Below are 26058 nucleotides of genomic sequence, written 5' to 3'. Positions count from 1 at the left end.
GGTTACTATATGGTGTCCTTCAGTTCTTCTATACTTTTGCTGATTGTTCCGTCAAAGACTGAGAGTAGGTATTCAAGTCCACAATTATAATGGTGGATTTATCTATGCATATTTCTCCTTTCACTTACATCAACTTTTGCCTCATGTGAGTGGAAACTGTATTTTTTTTGTTTCTTGTAGATAGTATATAGTTGGATGATGCTTTTAAAACCACTTTGCCAATATCTACTATCAATAACCTCTCTTAGTTTTTCTTCATCTCTTTATTTCCCATTCTTAACAGACATTTTCATTGAACATGAAATTTGTAGTTGATCATTCATTTCTTTCAGCACAGGAAAAATGAAACTGCCATTTAATTTTCATGGTTTCAGATGAAAAATCTGCTATCACTCAAGTTGGTATGCCTTTATAGTTAATGTGCCATTTTTATCTTGGTTGCTTTCAAGAGTTTCCCTTTTTATTTAGATTTTTAATTTTTTGTATTTAGATTTTTCTTTCAGAATTTTACTTGTGATGTCTCTCAGTATTGATTTCTTTGCATCTTATCATCCTTGGGTTTTCCTAACTTCTTAAATTTGTAGGTTTATGTCTTTCATTAAATTTGAGAAATTTTTAGCCACCACTATTTCTTTGAATATTTTTTCAACCTCACACTCTTTCTGAGACTTCAATGATATCAATATAATGTGTTTTGTTATTGATGCACAAGTCTCAGGGTGGGGGTTTTTTTGGTCAAATTTTTTCAGATTAGGCAATTTTTATTATTTTGTGATTTTATTATCACACAATTGAGCTCATCTAATGAGATTTCAATTTTTTCAGTGTTTTTAAGTTCTATAATTTTTATTTGATTTTTTAATATCTTATTTTCTGTGAGATTAAAATTTTTTAATTTGTTTCAAGAGTATTTAAATTGATCATTAAAACATTTTTGTTATGGCTGCTTCAAGATCCTTATCGAATAATTTCTATATCTGTGTCATAATACTGACATCTGTTGATTGTCTTTTCTCATACAAGTTGTAATTCTCTGTTTTCTGTTCTCAGACTTTCCATTGATTTTTAAATATTTTATTTATTTTTAGCAAGAGGAGAAGGGAAGGAGAAAGAAAGGAAGAGAAACATCAATGTGTGACTGCCTCTCATGTACCCACCACTGGGAACCCTGCTTGCAACCCAAGCATGTGCCCTGACTCTGAATTGAACTGATGATCCTTTGGTTCACAGGCCCATACTCAATCCACTGAGCCACACCATCAAGGGCATATTTTCCATTGTATAATAAACATTATGTATAGTAAATCAGGAGACTCTGGATCCTATTTAAGTTTCTATTTTAATATGCAGTTATAGGTTTATTACACAGATTCTGGCCCACTTTTGTGGGCTGTGGTTCCAAAAAAAATTTAGTTTTCAGAGCACTGACTGCTATTTTGGTCTGTTTTGTTCACCTGATGCTATTGGAATTCTTGCTCCAGCTGGTGCTGCCTGCAGAGGTAGAAGACACTTCTCCAAACTGCCCAGTACTACTAGATGAGGAATGGGAGATATCACGTCCAAGGGCAGAGACTACTTCCCTGGTCTTGCTCACTAGCAGCCCAGTGCTTGAGGGCAGAGGCGGGAATGCTTCTGCTTGACTTCTACTAGTGATACAACAGAAGAGGAATGAACCCACCAAACTAGCTTCTGTCACTGGGGGAAGGGTGGGGAAGTGGCAGGCCTGGGAACCCTAGAGTTTGTATGCAGCCTTTTTCTTCATTGAGAGCTTTTATAAAATTGAAATTTTATTTCTCTCTCAAGCTATATTTCCCTGGTGAGTCAGACAACAGAGTTGTCAAATTTCTGAAAACTGCTTCCCTAGAATCTTCATTCAAACTCTTACTATAGTCTATTTCAGGGAAGCTCATTCTTGTTCCTCTGAGCTTCTCTCTCTCTCTCTCTCTCTCTCCATCTCTCTCTCTCTCTGTCTCTCTCTCATCAAGCAACAATTTCTCATGGAAAAATCCAATCTAGAATAGATATTTCTTTGCAGTTCCTTCTATCCTGTAAGAGATAAAATGATCAGCATAGAGGGTATAAAATGTATCACATCCTCTGCTTTATACAGATCAAGTTAGATAATGCCCACTGATTCAAAATTACCAGTTTCTAAAATATCTTGCCTCTATGCCAAGTGATATGTCTGATAGAAAAAAACATTCTGGGGTTCAGTGAACATCCATAAACTACTCCTATCATTCTACCAAATCTGTTTTTTCTCTCATTATCCTTACTCAAATGCCTTCCACTATGCTTCTACTGTCTAGTTTGAACATATCTATTATCTTCCATAATGGCCCTCAACTTACCTTCTGCCTCTAACTTACCTTCAGGTCTGTGTCTCTGAAGCAGTTTATTTTTTCATTCCCATCCCATATTATGTTTCCATCAAGTTTAGTTCTATCTATAAATTATATTCACCACCCACCATCTTCTGTGAAATGTAGTTTCTCTTGTGTGTTACCCATCCCCACCATGATTGTTTTATGGATACCTGAAGCCCTAACTTGCATTCCCACATTTTCCCAATACTTCTAAACTGACAGAGGTCAACTCCACACATGCTCAGCACCCAAACATCTGCAACCACTCATTCATCCCTTCATGTGTTCAGTCATTGCCTTTGCAGCACATACTGTGTGCCAGATACCATGCTGGTACTGGAATATAGCCCAAGAAGCCTTCAGGGCACTTGGGGAGTCTGAGAGATAAAAGGACAGTGCAGAGTGATTGGTGCCATAGTGATGTGGGGAAGTATATCAGGGTGCCATGAAGCTCAGGGGAACGAGAGAATGTATCTTGGAGCAGAAGCTCCATGGTGCTCCCACAGGATAAGTAGGAATTAGTCATGCCATAGAAAGGAGGAAGGGCTGTATATTCAGAAGAGATACATTGCCGAAAGCAAGAAAGCTGTAACCATGAGTGATCTGGCCTGACAGTGGGTTAGCTTTTGTGTGGAGGTGTTACAGGAGGTGTGGCCCCAGGAGAACTGGTTGTCAGGAGGGCTTCATGTACTAGGCAGGGAGCTGTCTGTACTGAGAGAAGTGAGCAGCCCTGTAGGGCTAAGGCAGGGGAGTGACTTAGCCAGGTTGTGTTCCAGGAATTGACCACTATCAATTGATCCTGGACAGTTGTGTGGGCCTCTATAGGGAGATACAGAGCAGGGACACTCTGTGCTATATTGAGCATAACCAAGTCCAACTAATAAAACCTATCCAATGGAAAAAAACCACTCTTCTTGGCACTGCCAGAACCATCTCTAGACCACCATGCTTCAGTGATACTTAAATAGTACTCCTGGTCTTCAGGTAGCTGGAAAGTATGTAAGCAGCATAACATAGGCCCCACAGGTGATGGAAAAGACCCAAGGTCATACACTGCTATTGCAATAGTCAACTGAAAACCCAGCCTCACCTAACTCTGAAGAAAACAGTGCTCACAACACTCCCTCTGTCCCCTGGGTTGCTCACCATTAATCTCTTTTCCCCTCAGGTCTGCCCTGGGGCTCATATCAACTGCATTTTCCTAGAGGCAGCACTCAGTGTAGGCTAGTGAGGTGACTGCAGGCCTGGGAATCAGATGTACCTAGGGTCAGGGGCTTACTGTGTCACCTTTTCAGAACCCCAGGTCTGCCCTCTGTAGGATGGGATGATTACACCTACCTCACAGGATTGCTGCAGGCATTAGAGATGATGTTGGTCAATTGCTGGAGCAGGGCAGGTGCTCAGTAACATGAGTGATGGGTCTTCCACTGGCCAGGCCCCTGCCTTTGGATGCCTCTAGACAGGGAGACAGCTGGCCTGGGGAAAAGACTGAAGTTAGAGCCATTGCACCATCTTTTGTAATACCCCAGACAGGAGACAGACAGCTCATCAACTGGGAAATATTTGCATGAATTGTAGCTTTTGTTTTTAAGGACTATTAGGCAGCTGTTAAAAAAGAATTATTAAATCTTTATCTACAAAGAAAACTAGAGGACTGTCCATAGAAAATCATTCATTGCAAAAAGCAATGTGCTATATTATATGTAATATGATATCATTTATGTAAAATTAAAAGAAAAAATAAGTGTATGTGAAAGTATATAGGTATTAAGTTTCTGAGAGTAAGGGGGGTAGAAGCAAGGGCCATTCCCCAGAATGCTGACAAAGCTCACCTCCTCAGTTAGAACCTCAGGGGGGTTGAGGGAAAATCATTAACTCTTGTTATACTGTCAATGTTGTTTAATTACATTAAGAATTTTTTAACTGTTATAATTTCAAAATCTAAAGACAAAGATAACAAAGGCCTGGATGTGAATTCCAGATCTGCATTTTATAACCTAATATGTTTTTCAATTTCTCCAAACCTTGCTCTTTGTGTATAAAATGGCAACAATCATCCTCTTTTCAGAGTTTTGAAACAAACACATCAATGTACTAATTCACCTGCTAAACACCTACCCAGAGCCCACTGTGGCCAGGCCCTGTGCTGGGGCTCTGACAGTGATACCTGTTTGAAGGACCACCCTCTTCCAGCTATGAAATGTGGCACAGGGGTTTGTTTGCCTGGCCACACAAATGAATGCCCACAGTGGCACTTCTTGTGCTGTGGCAAGCAGGAGGATTGGGGGGAGATTTGGGGGGAGTGGGCCTTTGGTGTCTTCTCCACACAACTTCACAGGGAGCCCTCTGCACTTACACAGGGAACTCCAGCCCAAGTTGGGGAACCTGTGCTCCACTCTTGACAGCAGCCACCTTCCTCTTGGTTGTGTTTCAGATCCAAAGCCTAAAAAGAGAAATGGGCTGAAGTGCTTCATGGTCACGGTGGTCATCTACCTGATTCTGCTCTCTGCCGGTGCTGGGTTGCTGGTGATAAAAGGTGAAGCAGCCTTGGTCCCTCTGGGAGTGACTGACAGAGCTCCAGCTGAGTGGAGAGCCCTGGGGCTGCTGCTGCCACCTGCTGGGAGAGAGCTCTCAGTCCCTTAGTTCATGGATGGAGGCAGAAGGAGGAAAGTGAGAAGAGAGAAGTGTAGGCTGCATTGTGTGTGTGTGTGTGTGTGTGTGTGTGTGTGTGTGTGTGTGTGTGTAAGAGAGACAGAGAACACACGTGAGCCTGTGTGAATCCAAAGCAGTGAAATGCAATGATTTCACACAGGTGTGCCATCAGCATCTTACATCAATGATTTCCAGCCTCTGAGTTGGAAGGGGCTTTATTGGTGTTCATTTTAACATGACTTTACTCTTCAAAGTGTTCCTACTCCTAATCTTAAGGTCATAAAGCAATTCCATCAGAAGATACTGAATTTACTTAAGAACATCATGTGCCCAGCTGTCATAAATACATGTCACATGCATATCAAGGTCACATGAATAAGTCAGACCAGCACATTAGTTGTTATGCATTCATGTCCAGAATATGCACAAGGATCTTCACTGCATGAAGATTAAAGGTTGATTGTGATGCCATGGGTACACAAGGGGATGTTCTGTGAACATTTAGTGTTGCCTCAGTGTGGAGCACACATGTGCAAGACAGAGAAAAGCTCTGTGCTCAAGCTAGGTCTTCACAGCATATGAAATGTGCTTATGCATTCAGGGCCTACAGGAGGTATGCACCAATGACACAAAAATGCCAGGAATGTGCTCAAATGCCTCAGGCTTTAAGGAGGTCCCAAAAGAATGCTGTGGGTCTGGGTGGGGTATCCAGTTCTTAATCTTCAGGAGCAGCTCAAGTCCCTGGAGATTCACCTTGGCAATGGAACACTGATCGAAGAGGACAGCCCATCCTTCGCCTTACTCTGGTCGGAGCACACCCCTCACCTGGCTGCAGGTGCACGGAGCCTGCAAGTCCTGCAGGCGCAGCTCAGCCGGGTCCACTCCAAACAGGAGCACCTGCTGCAGCAAGTGGACAACTTCACTCGGAACCCAGGTTTGGCCCTCTCCTCTCCAGATTGGGACTCTTCAGAGGAGGACAAGGAAGTAGAAGCTATTTGTTCATAGCAAGAGGGTCTTTGGGCCTGAAACTCCTTCCCTGGCAAGGGGGTCCTCCAAAACTCTGGCTTGGCATGAAAACTTGGAGTCCAAGACAAGGAATAAGAGTCATATGGGGTGGACACAAAGTTACAGGTCCCATGGGTTGCAGACAGGGCTATCAGAAAGTGGGGCCAGGAACATAAGAACCAAAGGCCTTGTCCAAACAGAGTGTGACCTCAAGAGCCAGGGACTGGAGCAACTAGCTCAAGGTCAAGTCTGAGTCACAAAGCCTTCAGACCAATTCAGAATACTTAGGAGGTTGGGTAAGACCCATAACCTGTGGCAATTCCCAGGGCTTCACCCATACAGACAGCTAATACTGGCCCATTGCTGGTAGGCAAGGCGATGTGGGAACTGTGGAGGGGAAATATCAGCTGGACCTAAAGGAGAAACATAGTGGTTTAGATGGTAGGGCTGCAGACAGGAGAAAAGGGAGCCAAAAGGGTCCTCCCTCCCTCTGTCCCCTCCAGGACTTATACCCACCACTCTCTAAGGTTGGCCTAGAAAGGAAAGGACTAACTTAGGCAAAATCAGCTCCTAGGTGTGATCTGGTTATTGCAAGGTTTACACCATTGCATGGAGCCTGGGGTCATTGCTCTGACCCCCGTGTCTTGGGTGAACTGGGGCTTAGGAGGGTAAGCCTATGGCCAAGGGCCTGTGCCCATAGGAGCTTGTGTTGTACGCAGATGCCATGAAAGGGTGCTGCCACCACAGCAGCACAGATGAGAGCCAAGTTGGGATGTGAGGCTAGGGGACAGTGTGGCAGGTAGGCAGAGTCCAGGCTCAGGTGCTGGGCACAGGAAGTATTACTCTTTCAATTGAGAGGTGAAGGAGGAGCTAGTGCTGATCAGCATGAGGACCCTTCCTCTAACCTGAGGCATTTTCCCAGCTGGTTTCACCCCACAGTCTCTGACAGTATGGGGGGCTCTCCAGGGTCCCACACTTCTGGGACTCCCAGAGATATACAGGTGTAGAGCTCTCAGGTGTAGAGCACTAGTTATAACTAAACACCTGGCCCTTTCTAAGGACTCGTTCCTGGAAAATGTCCAGGTACTTGGCTCCTGTTGTCCCATGCCCCTCAGGTCCCCCCAGTTTCCCCTAGCCCCCCTACAATCTGCCTCTGCTGCCCACCTGGGAGGCACTAACTCAGCACCAAGCTGGGAGCTCTGGGTGGTGCCACCACAGCCCAGCCTGCAACCCACTCTCCTTTCCTTGCAGAGCTCTTCCGGATCAAAGGTGAACGAGGCACTCCAGGTGGGTTCATTTCTACCCTGACCCATTCTGTTCTCCCCACAACCTTCACCCATGGTCCCCTTGGCCTGTGCCTTTCAGGTCCTTCACACTTGACCCCAACTTACCTTCCATGGGTCCCCCCTAAACTCCCTGTTCTTCACCTGGATTCTCCTCTTGATCTCCTGACCAAGTTTGCACACCCATTATCTGGGCTTTTAAGCTGTTCCTTGCCTGAGATGGGAAGTGGCTCCTACCTCAACTCATCCCCCAAATCTAGCCACTTCTAAGATGGGCCCCAGTGCATCCCCTCAGCTGGCCTCTCCTCTCAGAATCCCAGCTGCCAGTATAGGTCACTTTCTTTGTTTCCCATAAGTGCTCTTTCCAGATGCCTATTACCTGACACTTAACACTCCGCACCCATCTGGCAGTGGTCACCGTAATGACATGGGGAGGGACAGTGTGTAAGGTCAGACTGATCTGAGTCTAGTTGTAGGTCTGCCACTCACTAGCTGTATGACTTTGGGCCAGTTACTTAATTTTTCCGGAACCTTGGCTGCTTACCTGTGTAGAAAATAATGGAGGAAATTATCCTTCCATCACAGAGTTGCTGTAAGATTCAAGTGAGGTGATGTGAAAAAATATCTGCCAATAACAAGTGCCCTCTGAGGACAAAGCCTGTGGCTTAGTTTCCTTTTCTTTCTACCTCAACACACACATTTTGTTGCACATACATGCACATACTTCGCTGGCACTCTATTCCAGTCCATTAGTTCAGTCTTGAAATTTCGTCCTGAAAATAAATGTACCTGACATTCTTGGGGCAGAACTTTGTGGTCTCATAATTTTTCAAGTATGGCCCAGATCACACTACTGACCAGTGGGACATTGAGTAAGCCTTGCAAGTGCCAGGAATCTAGGCTTGGATGACTGGCAGACTGGAGCACAAACCCTAGCTCTGCCTTTCAGGAGCCAGGTGGCCTTGAACAAGTTGGTTCCCACTTCTGAGCTTTATGTCCTGCCCTATAAGATAGGGGCAATGGTAGGACCTCCAGAACTGGTGTCAAGATAAAATGATAAATGGAAAAGTGCTTAGTCCAGTGCCCAGTTCAGAGTGGTTGCTCAATAATGTTCTTGTTACTATGATTGTTATTTGCTTCATTATTGTTGTTCTTGAGAAGATTAAATGAGATGGTACTTAGAGAGTCCCCAGCCTGAAGAATGTTGGCCCTTGCATTGTAAGGAGATGCTGTTTCAAAACCTCAATCACTTTAGTGGACAGAATCAATGCTTAAACTCTTTCTCAACTCAGTGAGTTTAGTCTGACCTTTAATATCTGCTCTATCACCTGCTCCAGGCAGTGGTCCAGGACCATGCAAGGAGTCACCTTCTCCCACATCAGGGTGGGAACAGGCTCCCTCTGGTCCCTCTCTGTCTCTCTATGAGTACATGTATGTATATACATTTATAACCTTCAGACACTATCTCTCTGTGGTTCTCACTCAGTCTCTGACAACTTATTCTATCTGTCTTTCTCTTTCTCTTCTGAAGCCAGAAACTGGAGGCAGGAATTAGTAATTTCAGCAGCCTGGTCTGCAGATCTGCCTCAGGACCCACTTGCTTCCCTGGAAGGCTGTAGTCTCTCTCCCCTCCCACATCCTGCTTTGCCTAGTCAGGGCTCCACAAAGGGACATTTTGCTGTAAAGCCTAATGGAGATCAGTAGGCTGGCCAGAGAGGACAGCAGGGTGCAGAGCTCAGAAGCTGGTGTTTTCATCCTGAAGAAGCCTGCTTGCAAAGCTGAACACTGGCCCAAGCTTCCTAAAACACAGTTGGGGAAAGTGGGAGAGGGAGCCATTACACCTATGTCAAGCTTTGGGGAAGTGTAGTGTAGAGCCCATCTGTGCCTCAGTTCCCATCTTTTGTATGTCCCAAACTTTTTTCTTTCTTCCCAACAAATATTTATTGAAAGCCTCTTAAGGATGAGGCACTGACCAGGCAGTGAATCCATACATTAGAAGTCACACAGGACACCTGCCCCTAGGGACCTTCCTGTTTAGGCAGGAGATCAACTTGGAGAATAATTTGGTAGCAGCCCTGGCTACTGCTCTGAAAGGGGGACAATTCCCTGGGTTAAAAGAACATAGATGGGACCTGACCTCCACAGGTGCTAAGTAAGGCTCCAGAGCCACCTTTTAGCTAAGACCTGAGGGTAAGAGAAAGTTACAATGAAGCATGGGTCCCAGACAGCAAGAATCCCAAGTGCAAGGCTCTTAGGTGGAAAGGGAGTTTGGTGAGTAAAGGAATGCTGAGAATGACAATTCATGAGTCCAGAGTGCAAGAGCAGGGGAAATGTAGGTGGGAGGTAGGCTTGAGGAGTAGCAGGCACTAGGCAAACCTGGGGGTAGGGCCAGCCCCACTAGTTAACTGAAGGTACATTTTATCTGTTCTTTTGATAACTTCTCAAACTAATGCTGAGTGGCTGTTGCTATCATCCCTATTTCACAGATGAGGAAAGTGAGGGTCAGAGGTATGTTGACTTGCTCAAGCTGAGCCAGGTAAGATTGCAAGAGCTGAGCTGGACTCCATGGTGGACCTGGGACAGTCTATACAGCCTGTGATGAAAGAGAGCTGCCTGAGGGGCACAAGATTCTAGGGCACTTCTGAAGTGTCAGGGGCAGGAGCCTCCAGACTTGGTCTACTAGGATGAGGAACAGCCCTGCTGAGGTATTTTCTGTGTCCTGGGTCTCTGGCGGTCTCACCTCCTCCTTTTGGTAGTAAGTAGAGAAACCCCCTTTTACTGGGTTTCTACCATGTCCCACAACCTCATCAAGTCCCCTGAGGATCCTGTGAGGAGGGTGCTACTATTCCCATGTGCAGAGGAGAGTGATGCTAGGCCAAGGGAAGGCCCTCACCCAGGTCACAGCAGGGGAGCCAGCTCTCAAACTCTGAACTGATCCTCACCAGGCTCTTTCCTGAGACCCTGTGCTGAAGTGAGGTATTACAGTCCCCAGTTCTACTTCCTTCCCTTTGGACCCCAGTATTGTATATATAAAATGGATCTCATAGCATTATGGGTTCCACACACTGGACTGCAATTCTACTCTGAGATACACTCAGGCCTCCACATCCACAGTTCTGTATCCGTACATTCAACCAACCACAGATTGAAAATATTTGAATAAAAATTCCAAAACATAGATCCCTAAAGAATGCAGTACAACTATTTATGTAGCATTTGCATTATATTAGGTATTATAAGTACTCTAGAGATGATTTGAAATACATGAAAGGGTGAGTATAGGTTATATGCAAATACTATGCCATTTTATATAACAGACTTGAGCATCTGTGAATTTTAGTATCCATGGGGGTCCTGGAACCAATCCCTTGTGGATACCAAGGGATGACTGTAGAAGCTTCCCCACCATGGTGCCCTGGCATGTGTACAGGCTTTGCTGTTGGGAGACCCAGAATCTGCTGACCTCTCTCCAAATATGTCACTTTAGGCAATGCTCATGGCTCTCGGAAGGTCATTCTTCTCTGTGGTGATGTGGGGATTTGCTGTGTTCTGAATGTCTGTGTCCCTCTGAAATTCATGTATCGAAACTCTAATGCTCAAGGTGGTGGCATTAGGAGGTGGGGCCTATGGAAGGTGATTAGGTCCTGAGAATGGAGCCTTTATGAATGAGATTAGAGCAGTTGTAAAAGAGGCCCCACAGAGCACCCTAGTTCCTTCCACCACGTGAGGACACAGCAGGAAGTCAGCAGGCTGCAACCCAGAAGAGGCCTTCACTAGAACCCAATCATGCCAGCACCTTAGTCTTGCACTTTCACACTTCAGAACTGTGAGAAGTAAATTTCTGTTGTTTGTAAGCCACCCAGTCTGTGGTATATTGTTACAGTAGCCAGAATGGACTGAGACAGGACAAGGATCCCTGTCCTGCCCATCTGAATCATTGTGAGACTTGAGTCTGTGAAATAGAGAGGCCCTTGGAAAGACAGAGAACTGCAGAGGAATGGCAACAGTCATAGGTGCCATTTGTCCAGAGCGCAGCATGTTTCCACATGGTTTCCCTGTGATCACCTCAGGACAGCCCTGTGTAAGTGGTGCGTCAACACCATTGTACTGACAAGAAAGGTGAGGCTCAAAACAGGGAAGTGACTTGCACAAGGTCATTTTGCTACTACTGGGACCCAGGTCTGTCTGACTCAGTCCCCGTCAGAAGATGTCATCTATATAATTGTCTTGCCTGCTAGGCCATGAACTTCTTACAGAAAGAAGCTCTGTCTTTTTTTTTTTCTTTTTCTTCCTTCCACACAGTTTGGCTGGTCCTGAGTGCTCAGTGACAGTTTGTTGAATGAACAATGACACTGAATGGCAATGTCAACACACCTGGTTGGTTGGCTTATTGGTGTTTCTGCTCCTCTTCCTCATGTCTTCTAGGTCAAAAGGGTCTTGACGTTCTTGGCTGAGAAGAAGGATCAAGAGGTCGAAGGGAACAATGGAACTGCTGATACTCCCCACTTATGGTCTACAGGCACCGTAATCCTTTCTCCTCCTTGTTCTGGCTGTATTCTGAATCTCTTTTCCTTTCCAGGCCCCCCGGGACTCCGAGGCCCACCAGGAATCAAGGGAGAGACAGGTAAGTGGGGGCCAGTGTGTGTGCCTGCACTCCCAGCAGGCTTTTTCAGAGGGGCTGCAGAGGGTTACAGACACAGACCCACTCCAAACACTCAGCAGGGTCTCTGTGTGAGGCTGGCTCAGTGTGACATCCTAAATGGGCTGGGAATACTGAGAAGCACCCTGCATTGTGGGGAAAGTACCTAGATGGGGCTGGAGGGGTTTGGATGCTCCAGTCTCCTCTCAGGGATCAGGGATCCAAGCCTGTGAGCCTCACTGGGGAGAGTCAAGCTCACTGGTGCAGCAGGAACTCTAGAATCTGACATATCTGCCTCCACCATGGACTAGGTCTGTGACCTTGGGAACATTCTCTCACCTTTCTGAACCTCAGTTTTCTTATGTATAAAATGGGGATAAGTGTGCTTCAGAGGGTCACACAGGAAGAAGCATGATGAAAAGCCCATGACTGTGACTATCTTTTAGTATGTAGCCTAAACCCACCCAGCTGCCTTACAAATCACCACAGCATGGCTGGAACAGAGAATCTGGGGAGCTTGACTGCACCTCCCTGCGGAAGGAGGGAGACTAAAATATCAAAGCCCATGACCCTTACAGTCCAGTCCACTCTCTGCTTAGACTCTCCAACCTCTGGGTCCCTGGAGGTGCTGAGGCCACTGAGATGTACAGATGCCAAGACAGTGAGACATTACTAGAGAAAGAGCTGGAAGAGAGGATTTACAAGGATGGGCAAGTAAACAAACCAACAGTGACTAGGTCTCCAGGCCACTGGGGTAGAAAGAAACCATCGCCAGTTATGGAGGGAAAACTTGTTAGTAAATAAAAATATTTTTGGAGAAACTAATTTTGGGGAGGAATTTAATAGAAGAGATCCCAAAGAGTCTCTCATTCTAAGCCTCCAGCAAGGGTTTTTCCAAGGAGGTTTTCAGTGGTGAAGATGGACAAGTAAACAATAAGGGGAGAATTTATCATGCAGCAAGGGACCCACACAGACACCTGCACACCCATGCTCTCACACACGCATGTCCATGGGCCTCTGTGTGTGTATGTATGTGTGGGAGAGAGAGAATGAGATCTCTGCAGGGTGCTTTAGCAGGGAAGCTGCCCATAGCAGGGAGTCTAGAATGTTTGCTGATTGAAAAACTGAGACCACAGAGTGACTAAGATCTTCTTCCCCCGTGCCCACCCCCACAGGCCTCCAAGGACCCAAGGGTGCTCCAGGGAAGCAAGGAGACACAGGTGACTTGTGATTCTTCTGCTTGGGATCAGTGATGCACTGGCCCAGGCACTAAGTCTGTTGTCCCCAGCATTTCGTCCCCTCAGCTCCTCCCCAGCCCCAGAGCATTAATGCCTCCTACAGTCCTCTTGAGTCTTACTGTACCACCTCAAGATTACCCAAGAGATGAGTTAACACACCCCTAGACTTTTTCTGGGGACTCCTTACTTTTCTCCCCAGAATGCCTCCTGCCTATCACATAGCAAGCCCACCCCCAGGAGGATTCTGGGAGCCGACCTCACTGACCATTCCCTTCACAGGCAACCCAGGACCTCAGGGAGAGAAAGGCAGCAAAGGCGATGGGGGCCTCATTGGCCAGAAAGGGGAAACTGGTGCTAAGGGAGACAAAGGAGACCAGGGTTTTCCAGGTAAGAGCTTTGTTGTTGTTCACCAGGAGACCTGGGGGGCTGGTCTCCCACTCTGAGCAACCATGTCTGTTCAGCACCCACAGAGGATAGGGCAATCCTTGGCCTACCAGCATCCCTGGATTGTAGATGTGATTCCATCCATCCAGGTGAGCAAAGGACAGGAATGTGAAAACTAAGAGCAATATGAGAGAGGCAACAATGTCACACCAAGCATAACGGGTGGCAACTGGTGAGACAGGCAGGGCTAGGAAGTAGCAGAAAAAGAAAGTGAGACACCAGAGGTGGGCCGGGGGAAGGAGGGAAGCTTGCATGGCAGTGAAGGCAAGGGGCTCATTCCAGACAGCCCCCCTCCTTCATGGAAGGTGCAGTACTTCTCATGCTAAGGGCCATGGGTAAGAACTACTTTCAGTGTTTGTTCAAAATGCAGGTTGGACCCAACAGTATGTTTTAGAGGCCCTGGATGATTCTGACCCTGGAGGTCTAGCAGACAGCTCTGAGAAGCACTGCCCTAGGGGCACTGGCCATGACTGAGCACATCATGCTCTTTATCACTTGACCTCTTTGTGGGCCTCTCAGGGTGGATCTGGGATGCAGCAGGGGGAATGAGGGCTGCAGAGCTTTCTGGGCTGGTTGCCATCTCTGCTCTGAGCTTGTCCACCAGCATGACTAGGCACATGACTTAGCCTGCTGAGAATTGATTTCCTCATTTCAGAAAAGAATGATAATTAAATTAAAATAATAATTAAATTGTGCATACCAGAGAGGGCAGTTATAAAGGTTAGAGGTCATATTTTCAAATTCTGCCACATGGTTGACACTAAATAAATGACTGTCATTATTAATAGTAGTATTAGTGATCCTGTAAAGTAGGAAGGGAAGGACTTCAGTTCCAAGAGCAGGCAGACCTGGGTTCTAATACGACTTACTAGCTGTGTGACCTTGGACAAATAACTTAACCTCTCTGAGCCTCAATTTACTCACCTAAAAGAGGAGGATATTAATAGTAACCTTTAATGAGGATTAATTACAACAGGAGTATGAGACACAGAAGAAGTGTGATACTGTCACTACAAATGGAAATTATTTACATATAAGAAACTAGGTACACTTGCCTTCAGGAAGAGAACCCTTAGCAGGGAACTCTCAGCCATCCTCAAATATTAGAAAGGCACTTGTGGAAGAAAAAATAGACTTGCTGTAGTGGTGCCCAGTAGACGAATGAGCACCAATAGGCAAAAGTTTCAGGAGAACCAATTGTGTCATGGTGAGGGAGGAAGAAAAAGGTAAGACTTGGGGTTGTCCCATGGTGAAATGGGCAGATGATGGCCTTAAGGAGCAGCCTGCCACTGGAGAAGGGAAGAGTAGGTACAGAATTCTCTTGGGTGTGACTGGGGTGGGGGGGTGGGTCCTTGCATTAGGCAGATGGTTGGACAGTTGACCTGTAAGGATGGTTTCCAAAATGGCAGTCTGAGTTCTCTTTGCAATAGGAAAGGGAGGACCAAACTATTCTCAGGGTGGTTCTGGCAGCCCCAAGGAAGGGGACAATAGCCAGGCCTTCACCCTCCAGCCCTTTCCTATGGATGTTTTCCATCTACACTCACACACTGCCACATAAGAGGGCATTGAGCCCACACCCAGTTGCAGCCTGGGAGCACTGTGGCTGGTGAGAGGAAATGCAACAGACTCAGTTCCTCAGAAATCAGGACACTGATCTCCCCCTCCTCTTTCTAAGTCTCCTCTCCCAAGATCATAAGCTCTCTCTTACCCACTGCTTGCCCAACCAAGTATGACCCACCCTGGTACTACTGAGGTTTTCCACTCTTCGTCCCAGCAGATGGGTAATGCTAGAGTGGTGAAGTTCCAGGAGGCATGCTCCATCTTTAGCTGTGATTTAGAAGTTCTGAAGTCAGACACAGCTGTGACTGCTCAGTTGGTGCCAGACTGGTCTCTTCACTGATACTGCTCTGCTTCCAAGGTTGTCCCCTTTGATGGAGACATGGAAGTCATAGAAATACAGACTCAGGCCCAGGTCATACTCAAGAAACTTTGTACAGCCAGGAATGATGGGCCTGGCTGGCCCAGAGCAGTGGGACACCAACAAATTCCTCCAGGGAAATAATTTCTAGTCCCTCTAATAAGAGACATTTGTTCCTTCTGTCACAATGAACACTCTGAATGACAAAAACTGCCCTCTTGCTGTTTGCACCTAGGTTGTTGTAAGAGATCTCAACTCTAAACAAGTTCTTGAGAGTTGTTTTGTCTTCCACCAAGAACTAATCATTCTTTGTATATCCAAAGCATCTTCAAGAATCTGATTTCCAAACCTTACTGCTAACATCCCTCAAAGTTTATACCCATATAGGTTTGTACAACAGTTGTTCCTCTTCAGTCCATTTTGCCTCCTTTCTTGATTCACTGGAGAGAAAGCTGGTGGCCTTCTGAGTCCTCTCCAGTTCTGATATCACAACATTAATGGAATTCTATCCCAACAAGCCATCCCCAGGGCCCAAGGGAGTTGCTCTGGGTGGGTCTTTGCAGCTTCCTGAATATCAGCCATCCCATGGGTTACTGATGAGCAGGTCTGCATGGTGCAGCTGGCAAGGGCCAAGCAGCCCGCTCACAAACCAAAAGCACACTTTGGAAAGGGGTTGGTGAGTCCTGCCTTGTGAGTAGCTGCCCTCAGTTGATATGTGCCAATCAGTGGCAGAAAATGGGAGGGAGCAAAGGAGAATCAAGGAGTGGATAGGCTGGGACAAGTGCTGATGACAAGGGGTAAATGTGAACCCTTTGTCACAAGGAAAGCCTGTGGTCGAACAGCTGGCAGGAAAATGAACTGCCACAACATCTTTCTCCCCATCGATGCTCAAATTTTCTATTCTCAGCATTTGGTGTCTGCCGTCTGAAATATTCAGATTTCAGTTTGGGAGACTTGAAAAAAATAATTCCCCAAATAAGCCGGGCAGTGCAGGTTGAGTCTGGGCTGTGGTCCCTCCCAAGTGGACCTGAGTGCTGACCTGGGCCCTGAGAACCTGGCTTCCAGACCTTCCACTGTCAATCAGCCAGGCCAGGTCACCTTGTCAATTTTTCATGAGTTTATGTCTTGTCTCTGGGGCAAAGAGGTATGCCTCTTGAGGGCAGCCATTATCTCTTTGAGTGGAACAAGTCAGAGTGAGACCTGGTGCCCAGGATTGCCCTCATGTCATGCCTGACTATGACTTCTTGTTTTTTTAGGAATCAAGGGGGATATGGGCATGAAAGGAGACATGGGGATCATGGGACCCCCTGGAGCCCAGGGGAGTAAAGGCGACTCAGGGAAACCAGGCCCTCCAGGTAAGAGGCTGTGTGGGCAGGTCCACTGGCTTGTAGGTAATCCTTTTTTTTTTCTTTTTTCCTAGAAAGCTGAGCTAGAGGGAAAATAATTCCTAAAAGTCCTTCTTAATTTTAGGTGTGGCTGGCATTTCTGGAATCAAAGGAGATCAAGGTAAGAACTGTAAGAATCTGTACCCAGTTCCCACTCTTTCTGGACAAAGTCAAGCCCAAGACGTGACTCTCCTATCTTCTATTTCATTGCAGTATTAACCTAGAGCATCTGGGGTTTCTAAAACCTGGTCCCTCCTAAGAGGAACAAAGCAGCATGCTTAACTGATATTCCTCTTTAGAGCTTCACCCCACTCTGCCACCCAGGGTTAGAGCTGGACATTTGCAACCCAGGGCTCCTAGTAAGTTCACAAGACCCAAACTGCAGCAGTGAGTGGAAAAAAGTAATAAATTGCTGAGACTGTATTCTCTCCCCTTCCTCCTTGCCTTTGTTAGGGCTACTTCTAAACCTGCCCAGGGAACATATGAGGTATTAGGATATACTAGTCTCACTGCTGAGAACAGATGTATGTTGAGGGGATGGCAGCTGGGCCCTCTGCCAACCATCCCAGACTTGCAGTCATGACTTAACTTTCAGGACCACCTGGAGCAGAAGGTCTCCGGGGCCCTCAGGGTGCGGCAGGAACCCCAGGTGCCAAGGGTGAGCCTGGCCATGCTGGCACCCCTGGGCTAACAGGTGAGGAGGTCCTTCATCCTGTGGTGGTTTTGGGGAGTGGTGTCTGAAGATCCATCTACCCAACTCTTACGCCCACTGTGGCATCTCTTGTACAGGACCGCCAGGGAGACCTGGGAGTCCAGGAGCTGAAGGTGTGAAAGGAAGCAAGGGAGATACAGGTAACAGAGGGTGTAGGTTGAGTGTGTGGGTAGGTTTGTTGGGTATCATAGATGAACAGGAGGGAGGACCAGCTAGCTCCCTGTGTGTCCACTAGAAGGTGGCAGAGGGTATCCCATGCTCTGCCCCCTGAAGGTCCTAAGGCTGTTCTTCCTCTGCCCAGGATTTCCTAAAGGCCTTGAATGTCATGACCAAACCTCCAACATCAAAGAGGAGAGCAGGGCACCTCGGCCACACTGTCTGCTTGTTCTCCCTTCCAACTGTGGGCATAGTTTTCACTCTTTTCTGCTGATTTGGGATTCAGGCAGGGAGTATCAAGAAACCCCTTTTTGCACATTCTTTCATGGTTCTTAGGCTGGGAGGAGTGACCCCACAGAGATGTGCTTCTAAACCATTGCACCAGCTTAGCCTAAGGTATAAATTGTCATGTCAATTTTGTCTGTGTTATAAATCATTGTGCCAACTTGGCCTGGATACCAAAACCAAAATACCAATGCAGTCTACTTTATAAATCACTACGCCAATTTTATCTATGTCACTATGCAAGTCAGGGTACATGCAATGTTCTAGAAACTCTGGGCCACCATGTTGGGTGCTGGGTCCCCATGATGCATAAGACCTAGATCCATTCTTCAGCCATACAGATTGGGGCAGGAGATAAACAGACTTTTAACGCACCATGTCAGGCACACTTTGATGTAGGCATTTGCATGGGGAACTTATTGCCCACAATTTAGAAAGCCAGGTGCAGGTGTGAGGGCAGTTTGAGGCTTTGGGAAAGGTCTGCATCTCTTCCCAAGATGTCTGTGGGCAGTCTGCTGCAGTCCCCTTCTCTGCCAGAGCAAAGCTCATGCTGGTTTTAGCAAACCTGGATGGCCTCACCCTAGAGTCATGCTATGAACGTGCACCAGAGGCAAGACCTCTCAGTTTTAATTGATCTAGTGTTTGACTGATTAATTAATTAAACAAATGGGACTTAACCCTGTTAAATGTGTCAGGTTAGCAGACACTGGAGTCTGGTGGGGGTGGTGAAAAGCAGACCGGTGCAGGGGTGGTGTAAGAGCTTGAGCTGAGCCTTGGAGGATGAGTGAAGCCTGGACATGTGCAGGAGGGGAAGAGAAATCTAGTGAGAGGGAACAGAGCAAGCAAAGTCATGGAAGAGTGAGAGAGGGCTCTGTAGGGTGCCGTCCTTGGCACCTAGTTGGTGTCTAAATTTGGTAAGGGGGGAGTCAGGAGCTCTGGTCAGAGGGGCAGGTGAGGCCACCTCCTGGCCAGCTTTGACATCTGAGGTTTTACGGAACGTTGTCAGGAGCCATGGCATAGACGGCTCCTGCACTCACTGTTCTCCCCATCCATCCAGTCTTGGAGCTGATTTCTTTTTCACAGATAGCTTGTCAGTAGAAGCAGGGGCTCTGCTACCTAATGCCACCTGAAGGCTACCAGCTAGGTCTCACCTTTCAGAAAAACTCCATCTGGGTGTGGTGGTCAGGTGGCCCTGACTTCTCAGCTCCCTCTTCTGATCTTATACTGCCCTCTTTTCTGGAGGTCTTAGGGTGTCTGACTTTGGAAACTGAGGATGTCTTACCCCTGAGGTTTCTGTTTGGCTTCATGGATATGATAGCTTTCCTCCCTCAGTTATAAACAAAGAGTATACCTTTTCCTCCATCTCCCACATCCCCACCTGCTAGACTAAGTAAAAATATTTGCAGTTAAACATGATTTTACCCAAAGCATTGCTGTGCCCACTCCCCAAGCCCTAGTCTTCGTTTCTTGCTGTCTGAGAGCAGAGTATCTTGCCCTGCACTCTGCATCCTTGGAGGGTTTGCATAATGAGAGCAGCTTCTGACAGTGAGCATCTCTACAACAAATAATGGACTGAGTAGTCTTGGGAGTTCTGTTGCACAGTAAGAGGTGTGGGCCAGGGTTCAAATCTGAGTAAGGGCTCAAATCCAGGCTTGGCCTATACAAAGCTTGGGCTTTATCCATCACACTTTGTCATGCCGTCTTCCTCCCCAAGCAGCCTGAAGTGTCCCCTTTTCCAATCAGGACATGCTGATGAGTGACGCTTCTCCCCCTATTCCAGTCCAAAAGGATTGGTGGAAGTTGCAGCAGCTTTTTCCACTGTTAGGAGAAAACCAGAAACTCTCAGGCTCTGTTATGGCTCTTCCTTATTTACCCCACCCCCATTTTAGCATTCAGTCTGGGGATTATTTTCACTCCATCATCGAGTCCTTGTCTGTTTGCTGAACATCTTTACATGGATCTCCATCAATAAGACCCAGTGGTAAATGCCAACCAGGCAAATTCTAAGAGTAATTCCTTAATTCCCACTGCCCAAGTAAACATGGTGAATTACATTTTTATTTTGAAGCATGTGATAATTACAACTTATGTAAATTTGCATAAGTTTCCCACACAAATCCAAATGCTTGTCTTGAACAAGTAGCTGATGGTCCACATGGACATCTCAGAAAGGAATTCCTATAGAGAGTACCACAATCTGGCCCATCATAGTCAGATCTATAAATCATCCTGAAGTAAAAGATTAATGAACTTTGGGAGAGGTTAGATTTTTGGAGTGGGAAAGGGAAGGCTGGGGGGTGAGTGCTGGAGAGAGCTCATCATGGAGATAATGCATATTTTTTAGTGTCAGGACCCTGGTATTCCTTAAACCCGAGGTCCTATGCTTTTTGTCCAGTTTTGATTATATGAAGCCAGTTTTTCAAATGGATGTATTTTTTCCATTTTGTAAACAAAATCATTAATCTTTCAAGTGGATATCTAACTGCATTAGGTAAAAAAAAGAGAAATTACAGAGCCTTGGCTTGGCCTGGGTAATAGCTAGCTTTCAATATTGTGCATTAATAATAAAAACAAAGAGGTCTGTTTATTATCAGCATTGCCTCTGGGCCAGACACTGTGCTTGGGATGCTAGTCCCATGATCTTAGTTCATCTACCCACACACTTGAGTTTCATCATCCCTCCTACCTTATAACCAAGGAAGCAAAGGCTCCGAGAGGGTACACGCTTTCCTCAGGATCTTACAGTTAATACACATGGAATCCAGGAGTTAATCTCAAAGTCTGATTCCAAATTTGTACTTTTCCAGACTTTGTTGTATAGAATAACATAGAGTATAGGACTCAAGATAAATCAGAATCACTTGTACCTCTCATCCCACAGTAGAAGGGTAAATCCTGGCTTAGTCACCAAGTATCTCTGCTTTCACAGTTATTAACCACACTCCAACCCATTCTGGTGAAATATTTCCTCTTGCTCCCACCTCTTGAGAAAAAGGTGGCAACTCAGATGAGAGGTGGTGAAGAGGAAATTTCTTCCATTCTGTTGGAAAGATAAACTGCTTAGGTTATTAGGTATTATCACCCAGTAGAACTTTCTCTAATGGTAATTTCCTTTACCATTCATAAAACAAGGTTTTATCAAACCCCCAAAACTAGTTTTTCTCACTTTTGATCTTTTAAATGATTGTAAAATCACTAAAAAATTTTTTTTGCAAAAAAAAAAAATCCCACAACAAAATGAATTTTATCTCAAAACTTTGTAAAGTTCATTTGGAAATGAGGAAAGACTCACTTCAACTTGTAATAATGGCATTTCTCTTTCTATTTCTACCTCATAGAATGATATTAGCAGCAACTTAAACATTTAAGCTCCAAAACACTGATCTAATCAAAAATTCTGCAACTCAACAGCCTTCAAGTCTAACATATAGCAAGAACTTAAATTTTCTATGTATTTTTATTGTCCTCTTGAGGCAAACCCAATGTGCAAAATAACTTGAAATCTATTTTTTCATCTGTAATGGTTTACTTTAAAGATAAGCAACAAAAAATAATTCATAATAGCAATAAAGCCCTATATTGTGAATTTAATTTCTCAGTTAATTCTATTCCTCATATTTAACTACTGAGCCCAAGAATGTATTAAATTCTACCAGGTCATATTATTAAATTGTCACTTGTGAATTTTTCCCTTGTTTTTCTCTGAGTGTCTTAAAGGTATTTGCAGAAGCCTGTGTGCCTCCCATTTTTAAGTCTACTACACACCCTCTTACTTTTTGACAAACAGCTCAATTTGTCAGTTATTAAATTAATCCTAAATTTGCCAGGCTGCACTCAGCCTGTATATCAAAATGTTATTTAAGGAAGTTTCCTAATTTCCATACTGGAAATTTCTGTATTCAGGAGACCTGTACCTCAACTTAGACTTGCCACTGACTAGTTTGGTACCAGTGGGTCAGTACTTGACCTCCCTGGGCCTCAGTTTCCTCCTCTATGAGGTGTGAGGAAAAGTCTAGAATAGCATGTGGATCTTGCCAGCTCAGCAGCACTCTGGGTTTGAAATAGGCAGTTTTCCCATGAGCAAGAACATTCTAAGATTTTAGGCATAAAACTAAGCAATAGGAAGGCATGTGCTTTCTAATGAAACTATTTTGGAGAAAGAAATATCTTTCCTGAGTAAAAATCTTGCAAATAAATATGTTGGGCCCTCTCAGCTTATAAATTTGTGATACCCAAGTAAACCCAATTTGCTTGTGGTTAAGAGGAAAACCAATGTTCATTGACTTTCTAGTATAGTTTTGTATACACACCTAGATCCTATTTTTCCACCATTTTCTCTCTCCCTGGTCCAGTCAGGATGCTGCCTTGATTTATAGTGAAGTAATTACTAGTCCTTTGATCAAATACAAGGCACAGGCACTCAGAGAACATCCTCTAGAGTCCGGTGAGGCTTAGAGAGAAATCAAACAAAACTCAATTTAAATTTCCTCCACTTGAAGTGGGGAGTTTTGAAGACAAAACCACCACCCATTATGCACACACACACACACACACACACACACACACACACACACACACATCAGAGGGCATTTTATCAAGGGCCAGTGGTTCTGGGAGCACTCAGACATGGGAGGGTCTGGGACTTCCTCAGAGACCAGAAGACTGCCCACAGGAACTGGTACCTGGACCATCAATATCAGCATCACCTGGAAACCTATTAGAAATGCAGAGTCTCAGATCTTGTCCCAGATCCATCCACTGAATTGGCTACTCTGGATGGGGCTTAGCATTGTTGTTTTTTAAACAAACCCTGTACAGGTGATTCTGAGGCACACTCCAATGTGACTACTTCTTGAGAAGAAAGAAATGGCCCACAGCCAGCTGGGCACATCTTCAGAACCCGGTGAACAGCCTTACTGAAACTCCATGAAGCAGTGAGCTGGCAGCTACAGGGCCTAAAGGGAGGCCTAACCTGAGATCCAACCACGATTTCCCCTTAGATAGTCCTTTCATGTCTTTTTCCTCCTCTGTAATGAGGGAAATTGCCCTGCCTTTGCAGCACAGCTGAGAGATGAATCAAGGAAGTATAGGTAAAGTCCTTAGCACAGTGTCTGGCACAGTGCAAGCAGCAGCAAACACTGAGTCCCCAGGCCAGGGGGTGAGAAGCTGGGAGGAAAGGTATGAGAAATAAAGTAGGGAGGGTCAGGCCAAAGGGATCAGGGGCCTAATGAATGAGGGTTTTCCTATGGTTCCGGTCTGTACAGGGTGTTTGTTGATCAGCGCTTTGGAGACAGCTAGAGAAGGCACCTCTTTGGGGGTGAGAACAATAAACAGAGATCACAGTACCTGGAGTACCTGAACCTGGCTTCTATGGACAGGATCTTCAGGTAGAGATTTCTGCAAAATGGTGCTCTCTAGAATATAGACAGAGAGGGCCAAGAGTCTAGACATGGAGCATTTTTAAATTTAATGATAACCAAGGACATGTTTCTGAATGTCTTCACCTTCTTTATCTTGACACATGCAATTCAGATGCAGGTAAGCAAAAAGAAAACATCTGCCACCTCTCCTGGGTGACCTCAGGTCAACAGCAAACAGGGGCCATCTGGGAAGCAAATGAGGAGCTCATGCGGGTCTTCAGCCCCAGAGGAGGAAAGGGAGTTTCAGGGAGGAGGACACCTTGTTCAAGGTCACAGAGGTGGACACAAGCTCAGGGCATCTGACTTTAGCCACTTTGCTGCCTTGGGAGGAAGTGTGCCATGAGTGGGCAAGGCCAGAGAAGGCTTCACAGTCTATGACATTGGACATTTTAGCAGGTTTTACAGACTTGATTGGAGTTCTCCAGGGGACAAAGAAGTGAAACATTTTAGACAAAGATACCAGAGCACAAAGAAATTGCCTGGGTAAATGGGGCCTGCCAAGTGTCAGGCCTGTAAGATACCTCCAGCTCCTAAAAGAAGCTCTGAGCCTGAGTCTTGTCTCCATCCCTCAAATGAGTTGCTGCAGTTGTTGCCCTCTTAGATCATTCCAATGCGTCCTGCATCTCTTGGCACTGAGACATGTAGTGGCAGCTCGTGGCTCCTTGGCCCTCTGATCCTCCTCCCCAGTGGTGTCCGGCCTCAGGCAAGACGTCTGAAGGCTGCTGGGAGCCACAACTCCCTTCGCTCATAATTCCAAGAAGTTGTCCCAAACAATCCTACCAGGCCTCTGGCTAGCTCTCCACTGACCAACACACAGTAGATGCTCAGGAAAGTCAAGAACTGAGAGGCAGGTACTTCCTCATGTGAGAACTTCCCCCAAACAATTGGCAATGAGGGTAACTGTGGTTTCTGTTGAATATCAAAAGGCAAGCCTTTGGTTAAGGCTGGACTTGCACTATGGGAGGGACATCAGTCAAAGGCATGGTGATAAGCACCGCTGCTGTCTGTATTCCTACTGTTAACCTGTAGTAACTTACTTTCTATCAATATCAAACTTTCATTTTCCCAAACCTGTGTAACTGTCATGAAGAGTCCTGTTTCTCTGAAATAAAGATAATTTTGGCCCTTAAAATCAAGAGACCATGATGTGGCTACACCAATAAATTATTATTCCACAATGACCCAATCTGGTGCTGGGAACAGTGGACATTCCACGGAAGTTAGTAAATGAAAGGATGAATGGAAGAAAAGAAGGAAGAAAAAAAGGAAAAGAAGAAGGAATGAAGGAAAGGAGAAAAGATACTACAAATAGTATCATCACCAATAATTGCAGTGATTATTTTTGCATTTTCTGAACATGAGACCCTTTCGCTACATGAATCTTCAGCCACACTGGGGAACCAGAATAAAATAAACCAACCAAACTATTGAACATCTACTATGGGTGAGGGCCCCCAAAACCCCTGGTGGTCACTAAGTATACTTCACAGTCTTTTGGAAATAGAGATAACTTTATTCTCAAATATCAATTCTTTTCCAATAAAATGCAATAGAAAAGGATGGAATTGGATTTAGACACCAAGTCAGGAAGGATATCACTGGCAAGGAAGGCCAACCAGGAAGTTTGGGGTCCGTCTGTCTAACTCAGTCTTCCGTCCAATACAGTTCCATTTTCACCCCAACATACACATCCCTAAAAGGAGACAGACTGCTTCTGTCTCCATTTACACTTTGCTGAAGAGGCTTTAAACAATCATGAAGAACCAATGTCTCTTTCCATCTGCATTAATCAGGCAAAAGGTAGAGGTTTTCTGAGATTAAAAGTATCTAATATCCAAGTTTTATTATCTTCTCCCCTGTTTTGTATTTTGGTCTTAGGACTTCAAGGACAAAAAGGAACAAAAGGAGAATCAGGAGTTCCAGGTAAAGGGCCAACTTTGTTTTAATTTCCTCAGAATGATGATTGCAACGGCTCAGGCTTGGAGGGTAGGTTGCTTGACTTTGAACACACTGCTGTGACCTTCCCCCAAAGTGGCCAGGGCCCAAGGTGATTTGAGGCTAAGGCTCCAGGGTTCTGTCACTCAAGCCTAAGATTTTCTTCCTGGAAAACCTGAGGAATTACAGGAACTCAGTGAATGGAGGGGTGTATGGAGAGGGCTAGTATGGAGCATAGTGAAATGTCAGAAGAGCCAGTGGTCAAGTAGTGGCTTCAGGCTGCACAGCCACTGTAGTATCTCAAGCACCTACCCTCCTCCTTCTTCTGACTAGACTATTATCATCGTCCTCATTCACTAAGTCCCTGCTTGTAGTTGGTTACTGCACCCCTGGCACTTTCCATACAGCTTCTCCAGTCTTCTCAGCAGCTTGAGCCTAAGGAGTGCTAAGGCAACAACACTTCTCAGACAAGCTGCTTGAGCAGTCTTTCTTCTTCACAAACTGTCCACTCTATTCCTATTTTAACTTACTAAAGGAGAAATTGGGGCCTAGAAACATTCTAGTAAATTCTTCCAGAATGTCTAGAACTTCCACCCAATTTTTTAGTCTGATGAAGAACA

General features: G+C 45.5%; 1 protein-coding gene across 1 annotated transcript in view; it reads left to right on the top strand.

The window, feature by feature from the left end:
• Positions 1-26058, top strand: part of MARCO (macrophage receptor with collagenous structure) — a 36939-nt gene that overhangs the window by 7717 nt on the left and 3164 nt on the right. Inside the window, exons 2-12 of the mRNA XM_045826109.1 lie at positions 4801-4902; positions 5731-5952; positions 7275-7310; positions 11886-11930; positions 13121-13165; positions 13463-13570; positions 16802-16900; positions 17016-17051; positions 17526-17624; positions 17720-17782; positions 25382-25426. Coding sequence (XP_045682065.1) covers positions 4801-4902; positions 5731-5952; positions 7275-7310; positions 11886-11930; positions 13121-13165; positions 13463-13570; positions 16802-16900; positions 17016-17051; positions 17526-17624; positions 17720-17782; positions 25382-25426 — 900 coding nt within the window. The remainder of the gene's footprint in view (positions 1-4800; positions 4903-5730; positions 5953-7274; positions 7311-11885; positions 11931-13120; positions 13166-13462; positions 13571-16801; positions 16901-17015; positions 17052-17525; positions 17625-17719; positions 17783-25381; positions 25427-26058) is intronic.

This window comes from Phyllostomus hastatus, unplaced genomic scaffold, assembly GCF_019186645.2.
Source record: "Phyllostomus hastatus isolate PE091 unplaced genomic scaffold, TTU_PhHast_1.1 phas_scaffold_60, whole genome shotgun sequence".
In the NCBI taxonomy this organism is placed as follows: domain Eukaryota; kingdom Metazoa; phylum Chordata; class Mammalia; order Chiroptera; family Phyllostomidae; genus Phyllostomus; species Phyllostomus hastatus.
Note: the sequence above shows the minus strand (reverse complement) of the source record. Positions and strands in the feature narration are given on the sequence as shown.